The following is a 9,460-nucleotide window of genomic DNA, read 5'->3' on the forward strand; positions in this document are numbered from 1 at the left end:
AGTAAACTTTGCCACATCAGAAAATCTTACTATCAAAAGTACAATGTTCCTGCATCGTAACATCCATAAATTTACTTTGACATCTCCTGATGGGAAGATACACAATCAAATCGACCATATTTTGATAGATAGGAGACATCATTCAAGTATGCTTGTTGTCCGATCATTCAGGGCAGCAGATTGTGATACTGACCACTACCTNCGTTATGAAGGTTCACCCCCCCAACAGAACATAAAATTGATGACATAAAGGGCAGTTTCTGTGAAGAACTAGAACATGTATTTGATAAATTCCAGAAGTACCCTATGAAAATTTTGTTAGATTTCAATACTAGAGTAGGGAGGGAAGACGTTTTCAAACCGATTGGGAATAAGAGTTTGCATGAAAATATTAATGATAAACGAGCTAGAGTAGTAAACTTTGCCACATCAGAAAATCTTACTGTCAAAAGTACAATGTTCCTGCATCGTAACATCCATAAATTTACTTTGACATCTCCTGATGGGAAGATACACAATCAAATCGACTATATTTTGATAGATAGACGTCATTCAAGTATACTTGTTGTCCAATCATTCACGCCAGCAGATTGTGATACTGACCACTACCTTGTGGTGGCAAAGGTATGGAAAGACTGGCAGTGAGCAAACAAACAACGCACAGAGTTCATATGGAGAGGTTCAATATCAAGAAATTAAATAAGGTAGAGGGTAAAGAGCAGTATCGCGTTGAAATCTCAAATAGGTTCACGGCTTTGGAAAACTTGGACACTGAGGTGGATGTTAATAAAGCTTGGGAAACTATTAGAGAAAATATCAAAATTTCCGCCAAGGAGAGTCTAGGTTATTATGAACTGAAGAAGCATAAGCCATGGTTTGATGAAGGATGCTCAGAATTAGACCAAAGATAACAGGCCAAATTGCAATGGTTACGGGATCCACGTGAAATAAATGGGAATAATCTGAACAGTATAATAAGTGAAACCAGCAGGCATTTCAGGAATAAAAAGGGGGAATATCTGGAAGATAAAATTGATACAGTAAGAAGAACATTAGAGACCTCTATAGAGGAATAAATGACTTCAAGGTGAGTTACCAACCTAACAGTAACTTAGTGAAGGATGAGAATGGTGATCTGCTTCCAGATTCCCGCAACATTTTGAATAGGTGGAGGAACATGTACCCTGATATTGAATGTACATAGGGTCAGAGATGTTAGGCAGACAGAAATCCATACAGCTGAGCTGTTAGTACCTGATCTAGCCCTTTTGAGGTTGCAAGTGCTATTGCAAAATTGAAACGGTATAAATCGCCAGGTAGTGATCAAATCCTGGCAGAACTTATTCAAGCAGGAGGCAAAATATTATGTTCTAAAATCCACAGGCTAATTAATTCTATTTGGCATAAAGAAAATTTGCCTGATCAGTGGAAGGATTCTCTTATTGTACCAGTTCACATGAAGGGCGATAAAACTAACTTTAGTAATTATCAAGGGATATCACTGCTATCAACTTCGTAAAAAATTTTATCCAGTATTCTTCTCTCAAGGTTAAGTCCATATACAGATGAAAATATTGGGGATCATCAGTGTGGGTTTTGACGTAACAGATCAACTACAGATCAGATCTTTTGCATTTGTCAGATATTGGAGAAAAAATGGGAGTACAATGTGACAGTACATCAGCTATTCATAGAATTCAGGAAAGCCTATAATTCAGTTGAGAGGGAAGTATTGTACAAAGGTTTGGGATACCCATGAGACTAGTTTCATGTGTTTAAAGAAAACGTGTAGTAAAGTCTGTATAGGTATCCTCTGACATGATGCCATCTGATAATATAGTCAATACTTTTATTCTAATATAATTTTTTATTGCTTCAACTACTGGAGTGGGATAATGTAGGCAGTACAGTGGAACCTCGCTTAACAAGCATAATTCGTTCCAGAATCTTACTCGTAATGCGAAACACTCGTTAAGCGAAATTTTTCCCATATAAATTAATGTAAAATACAATAATGCGTTCCATGCCGAAAAAAATACTCAAAAATATTTTATGTATAATGTTTGTTCAAAGAAAATTATATATACATTGTTAAGTAGTGTGAATCATCTTCATCTCTTCTTCTATGTGGAATGAACCAACCTGGAATGCAAATTTGATTTGCAGGGAAAAAAAAAAAACTCGAAATAATTTGTTTATTATTTATGATACATATCTAATTCTTTTTTACTAGAAAGCTGTCTAGAGACATTTGTTTTTGCCAACGCTTCTAAATTTGGTGAAAATGTGACACAGCATTATCATTAAATAAATTTGTAGCACGCATAATCACTGCCTTATTAGGGTGATGCTTCTCAGTGTAGGATGCAACAGTTTCTCATGCTGTCAGCATATTTCTTATTGCTCCAGAAGATTGTTGCTTTGCTGTTACCTCCTCCCCCTCCTCTGACAAGCTCTCCTCCTCAACTTCTTGCTGTGAAACAATGCAACTCCATATGCTCTTTGGTAGTCAGCTCTTGGCTGTGCTCTTCCACAAGCTCATCGATATCATTGTTATCCACCTCCAGCCCCATGAATTTGGCCAAAGACACAATATTGTTTACTACAGGCTCCGCAGGTACTATCTCAAACCCCTCAAAGTCACATTTGCCAACGCTCTCTGGCCAAAGCTTCTTCCAAGCAGAAGTGAGGGTTCTCTTGGTAACCCCATCCCACACCTTTTCAATCATCTTGAGGCAGGCAACGATGTGGAAGTGATATTTCCAAAACTCTTTGAGAGTGAGATTGGTCCCTTCAGTCACCTCAAAACAACGCTCGAAGAGTGCTTTAGTGTACAGCTTCTTAAAGTTAGAAATAACCTGCTGGTCCATAGACTGGACTAATGGAGTCATGTTGGGAGGCAGAAACTGGATCTTGATGAATTTAAATTCTTCAAGGAGGTCATCTTGTAGGTGTGGAGGATGGGCAGGAGTGTTGTCCATAACAAGCAAGACATGGAGTTGTAGATTCATCTCAAGCAAATATTTTTTCACAGAAGGACCAAACACTTCATAGATCCAATCAGTAAAGGTCACGTGTCACCCAAGCCTTGTTGTTGGACCTCCACATCACATTTAGCCTGCTCTTCTGGACTTTACACTTCTTGAAGGCTCGTGGAGTTTCTGAATGGTAAACAAGCAGCGGTTTAATTTTCAAATCGCTGCTTGCATTGGCACAAAATAGCAGCGTGAGACTGTCTTTCATTGGCTCATGGCCAGGCAATGCATTATCCTCTGCTGTTATATAGGTTCGCTTCGGCATCTTTTTCCAGAAGAGACCCGTCACGTCACAATTAAAAACCTGCTGCGGCAGGTAACCCTCAGAATCTATGAGCTTCTTGAAGTCGCTGATGAAGTTCTCTGCTGCCTTTGTGTCGGAGCTTGCTGTTTCACTGTGTCTTACAAAGCTGTGGATGCTGGTTCTTCTCTTAAACTTCTCGAACCACCCACGGCTTCCCTTAAATGCTGCTGCTTTGGCTGTTGATGATCCTGGCGTCTTCTTAATGAGGTCGGCAAAAATAACTTTCGCCTTCTCACAAATGACGTTCACATATGCACGGTGCCAAATCCCAGAAGACTGCTTTCTTCATAGTCACCGCCGTGAAAGCCTCAAATCTTACAATGACATTCTTGTTAATAGTGTCGCCTTGCAATTGCTTTTCGTTTATCCATAGGAGGAGCAACATTTGAACATCGTAGAGAATACGTAACCATTGTGTAGATATTCTTGTCACTCCCTTTGAAGCATCTATCTCCTTAATCTTGTCCTTGTTCTTGAGGATAGTGCAAATCTTGATGTAGACCGATTGCATGTGCGTGCTACATCAGCCACGCTCACACCTCATTCTCGCTTTTCAATGATTTTACTTTTCATTTCTACTTTTATTTTTATTATCTTATGGTTGTCTTTTTGTGGCTTTTTCTTCGGGGATATTTTTGTAAGGGTTATTAAACTTTGCACAAAAAAAATCACAAATAATATGCCTGAACACAAGTTTGGAAAAATGTGTGATCACAAGCAACACTAAGATGCTGGCGGAACGAGTGCTAAACACAGACTGATGTAGCAAGCGAACAATCCGGGACTTCCCCTCTCATCACTCGTTATGTGAAACGTCACTTGTTAAGCGAGTCATTCGTTACAATTGTGCTCGTTATGAGAGGTGCTTGTTAAGCAAGGTTCCACTGTATAGCAGTTGGCTCTGGGGTCAACCCAACCTCCTATCCAGTGGGAAGACCAATTGCACTTTTTTGCTGACTACACAGAGTATGACAGAATGTAAGCAGACACATTTTAGTGGATGAGTGTGTGCACAGCCTAGAAGGAACAGTGGCTGTGGCAACATGCTGCAGAATCCTAGCATGTTCTCATTATCAGACAGTTACGCATACTTTCCGCTTTCATCAGTTCATGGTATTAGTATTTTGTACGTTTCTGATTTGTCAGTGATTGGAAAGTTAACAAGTTTTCTTGTCTTTAGTCGAGCAAAGGAGCTGATAATGAACATTGTGCAGCAGCGTAGTCGGACTGAAGGCACAGGATCAAGCATGGGTGACATGAATATGGGAGGTGGCCCACCCAACCATGCTCATGTGAGTGTAACAATGTTTGCATAGTATGGATAAAGTATGTACAGTAGAACTTGGTTATAACGTCATCAAAGGAACCTAAAAATAGTGTCGTTATAAACGAATGTCGTCGTAACCGAAATGGGCACTTCCACAGTAGCCTTATGTTAGTCACGTAAAAATCTACCAAAAACTGAGTTAAAATGTTGCATTTTTTTAGTGAAATACGTAGTTAAGTACAGACTAACGTAACATTAACGTGGAATTGCCCAAATGTGTAATATCAAAGACATATTACAGCGCTTTTCACTGACAGTACACACCACACTAATACTGTATATTAAAGGTAGGCCTGCTCACCAAATTACAGTAGATTACATCAATTGTTGTGCCTTACTGTACCTAGATACGAGTACAGTAATCAGTTATCTTCATCTGTTTCCTGTTACTTGCCCAATACACACTTTCTAAATTACGTTCAATGTCCATATCAGAGAAATTCAGGAATGAAAATGACGTTACATACGAGGTTGATGCATTTGTGCATGTCGTACTAAGCAAGGTATAAAAACAGTTCCTTTATGAGGAATTAGTTCGTACCATTGAATATTTGACGCAATAGACAAGGTGTCACAGAAACCGATGTTGCTATAACCAAGTTTTACTGTATTTTGGAAATTTTGGTATGGAGTGTTAATTGTTGCTAGCAACTGTTCAGTTGTCTGGAACTGTCTCCCACTATGTCAGATGTATCATGTGATACCATGACTAATGACTGACTAGATGGGTATGCACATAGTGAACGTTTCCCCCCCCCAGTTAATCGTTTCTGAGGTAAAAAGTAAGACCTGTTTTGTGATATTCCATCATATGTGCCCATGAATTAGGGCTATGAACCTGCCCTACCTCCAGTTCATCTTGCTTTGTCCTCAGGCTTATAGTTGTGTATCCTGTTACCATATTGATCTTCTCAAAGTTCATATCTTGAATAATATAACAAAGCAGGAATGGCTAATGAGGCCTTGGTGAGGTTATAGTAATATTTTAAAATTATCTGTTCCAAAGCATTATTTCATCCAATGGTTTTCTGGGATACTATTACCCGTATATCCTTGGACTTCTTAAATTTGTGTGTGTGTGTGTGTAAGGGGGGGGGGTTCAGTATCTGTAGTTTGTCCTCTGCACTTGGGAAAACCTGGTCTTCATTTATCACATTTACTTATATAATACATCTCTTTACCTAATTTATGTACCCCCAACTTTGAGACATGAAATTTTGGGGAAATAGTTACTTACCATATTTATAACCCCAAGTTTTAGCCAGAAAATGCTTGTGTTGGACTCTGTAATTTGTTCAAGTGATGTAATGAAAAAACTTGAGTGTTTGGCAGAACTGAAGAGTTTATGTCAAAGATGTACATGAACTTTTTGAAGAAAGATCAGTTGATTTATCTGTTCAGAAACTGAAAAGTTTTCACTTGTGTAAATTGTTTGTGCATATTATTAGTGATTTCATTATATTCAGATATCCAACGGGAAAGTGTGCTGAAATATTTTGTTCACGAGTGCTTATATCAATGTTACATTTGTACATTAGGTAAATTCTTAACAGGTAATACAACAGCTAATCAGCCAGACACTTCGAAGCTTGTAACTTCATCTCCAATTCAGAGGAATTGGGGTTTAATGTGATAAGAATATCTGAACATTATAGCTGTGTTTATTTATTAGGTTGAGATCATGGTACCTGGCCCAAAGGTTGGTTTGATCATTGGGAAAGGTGGTGAGACAATAAAGCAGCTACAGGAGAAATCAGGAGCCAAGATGGTTGTAATTCAAGATGGCCCAACACAGGAACAGGAGAAGCCACTTAGAATCAGTGGAGAGCCACAGAAAGTTGAGGTACTTTTAATTTATGAATTGGTATGCCTTAAAAGTCTGAAGAAGTCTCTTCTATGTGAGGTGCAACTGGAAAGTGCTTATTGAATGGTGTGCCATGCCAAGTGAAAATATTGTTTGCAGCATGGTTATGTATTGCTGGATATAGAAGTCTTTTTTAAGAATTCACCCTTTGTGCCCTAATTGAAATTGCCCAAATTATGGCCAGGATGCCATATTGATACAACAGTATTGCTAAAACTACAGTAGAATTATTATATGAGAATTTTTTAACATTTTTAAAATACAGCAGATATTTGTAATATCCTAAGATGGCTGAAGTATGTATCATCTGATTATGTGTGATACAGTATGGCACTAAGGTTTAAACAATACTCAGGGAAAGGCAATATTTCTTCTTCTTTGAAGTGATTATCATGGAGATATGAAAATAATGATGAATAATTCAGCATTGTCATCATTGCCAGCATTATCTGAAGTCACAGAGATACTGGTTTTTGGACTTTGTCCATCATCTGGATTCTAAATAACTAAGAGAAAAAACGTTTCAGAAACTGGATCTGTTTCGGTCCACAGGTGAGGGAAGACACCTGCTCTGTTGGTTCCCTTAGAAAGAGCTAGCCTCTATCACTGGACCTTTATTTTCAGGCGTTCTAATGTTGTAAAGGAAGGATCCGGACGATGGACAAAGTCCGAAAACCCAGTATCTCTGTGTGTTATACACCATCATCAGAACCCTATAGTATCTAATTATCTGAAGTGTTGAACATTTTCTTAAACAACCTCTTTTGCAGCAGACTGTCAGGTAGGAGCCATTTTTTATGAGCAGATGCAATATGCACTATTCTCTGCACACCCACAGTTGCTCATATTCCACTCAAAAATTAAAAAAATCCCATCCACATTCTGCTGATAACTCACTATTTATGTGTACACAGAATAAATGGATCACCTTACGACAGGCATGACATGGGAAGCGGTTTACATATGTACATTATGTTGTGGACTGTTCTAAATTCCACAGTGCAAATACATATAACTTTTTGATATTAAATGTATAAGTGCTGATTGTGAATTAGCCATTGTATTTTACTGCAAAATGCATGTTATGGTAATGGTATGTAAACTGTACACAAATGCATAACTGTTTATTTTTTCCATCAAATGATCCATGCTATCTGTAATGCCCATGACTATGACCTTACACTGATGGTACAGATCTTATCTCAGTATGTGTCACACAGTCAGAAACTGAGGTTGTGAAACAGATTTGCCAGTATGTACTCACAAAAGGAAACCATGTTAGTTGGCATATGTTTAGAATGTACTAAATTTTCTCTTTGATTAGTATCATAAAGAGTGTCAGAGAAGTTAACCTTTAAACGACTAAAGACACCGTATGTCGTCGCAGATAGTAAAGGCAGCGGTACGAATGACGCCATATGGTGTCGCACAGTCCGCGTGTGCGGACGTTATTTTAAAATACATGTTTAAGGTAGAAAATAATGTCCTACTTATATAATTTTTGGCCACCATCTGCATGGAGTGTCTGTCTTCCCACCTGCGTCATCTGCTGGAATGTTGCCTTCGTGTGGAATTCTAAAAAAAANGTAAATTACAATATCTGATTCTATATTCTTTCGAGAAAAAAACAGCGTTTATTTCGTTCGATTATCACAGAAATAGCAGAAATAGGAGCAAAATTAGTAAGTAACTTACAGCTTTTACGGATTTCTAAGAGCGGCCCTTTAAATAATTCCGTACCGCCGCCACAGCCTAAGTTTAAAGGGCCGTAGGATAAAGGTTAATCGATACTGTTCGTTGATATGCTCCTGACTTCACATCTACTGTTTAAGCTTTGTATTCAAATCCAAGCTCTGCTATTATGTTAACCATAATCAGGATATTTAAAAATCTTTGCAGTCAGCACCATCTGAAACACTGTAGATGTCTGATGTGACAACCATAAACATGCATTTTTATAGTTGTATTCTGTGATATTGTCTCATCCAGGCCAGAAAACCTCATGGAAAGTGTAAACTTGTGTGACGAGGAGGAGTGCACAGTGCAGTGGACATCATATGGTATCCATTTCTCAGTGGTTAAACTTAGGGGCAAATTGCTTATAGACAGTGGAATGCAGACTTTCTCCTAGGTAGGGGAAGGAGGTAGAGGGTGGGTTAAGGGGACTTAACTAGCTGCTAGCCATAAGTAACTTGAGCAGCAAAACTACAAGAATAGGTTATGAAAAAGTTAAAGGGAAGCAGTGGCTTTTTGTAGGAATCGCTCAGTATGACAGACTTGGTCATAAAAAGCCCCTTGCATTTGATAGTTTTCTCAATGTGCTGCAGCGGTCAGAATGTGGTGGTACCAGTCACTGTAATGGGAGTCCTTGTCATGAGTTGTTATGGCAGGGTGTTTTCGCTGTACAAGATGTGATAGCTATAGTTCCTTTGGCTCTACCTTTAAGTCAGGTGTATTGTTGGAAAGTATGGGGTTAATGTAAAGTTAAAAGTACTTTCCCTCCTTAATTAAACACCATGGCATGAGGTCATATGGGGGAGCTTCATGCCCTGGTTGCTTAACCCTTAGGGAAAATGTTCCATTTACTCATTGGTTATGAGGCCTCTGGAGCCAGTCTGGATTCTGTGGAGGAGAAAAAAGAATATATGTCAGGAATAGAACCATGATTCCTTGTCCATCTAGCCTATATCCTGTAAATATATATCATCTGAGCTATTCCTGTTTCATAGGATTAAGGTACTTCTGCAAAATGTTTTTTGTTACTTTTATTATTAACATTCGATGTTTTTATTTTAATTTTTTTACAGTACGCAAAGCAGTTGGTGTATGACTTGATAGCTGAAAAGGAGATGCAGGTAAGAGCGAGTCTGAATTCCACATAATAGAGGGCCATTTTAACCTTTAACGGCCGAATGTTTTATATATATATA

The 9,460-nt window shown here is 38.4% G+C and overlaps 1 protein-coding gene across 4 annotated transcripts in view; it reads left to right on the forward strand.

Moving 5' to 3' along the window:
- Positions 1 to 9,460, forward strand: part of LOC111868701 (far upstream element-binding protein 1) — a gene marked incomplete in the record, with an annotated part of 82,212 nt that overhangs the window by 27,412 nt on the left and 45,340 nt on the right. For all 4 annotated transcript variants that reach the window (XM_023859598.2, XM_023859594.2, XM_023859595.2 and 1 more), the window contains 3 exon segments: positions 4,520 to 4,631; positions 6,339 to 6,509; positions 9,338 to 9,385. In XM_023859598.2, the coding sequence (XP_023715366.2) occupies positions 4,520 to 4,631; positions 6,339 to 6,509; positions 9,338 to 9,385 (331 nt within the window).

The sequence above is a fragment of the Cryptotermes secundus genome, unplaced genomic scaffold, assembly GCF_002891405.2.
Source record: "Cryptotermes secundus unplaced genomic scaffold, Csec_1.0 scaffold1359, whole genome shotgun sequence".
NCBI classification, from domain to species: Eukaryota; Metazoa; Arthropoda; class Insecta; order Blattodea; family Kalotermitidae; genus Cryptotermes; species Cryptotermes secundus.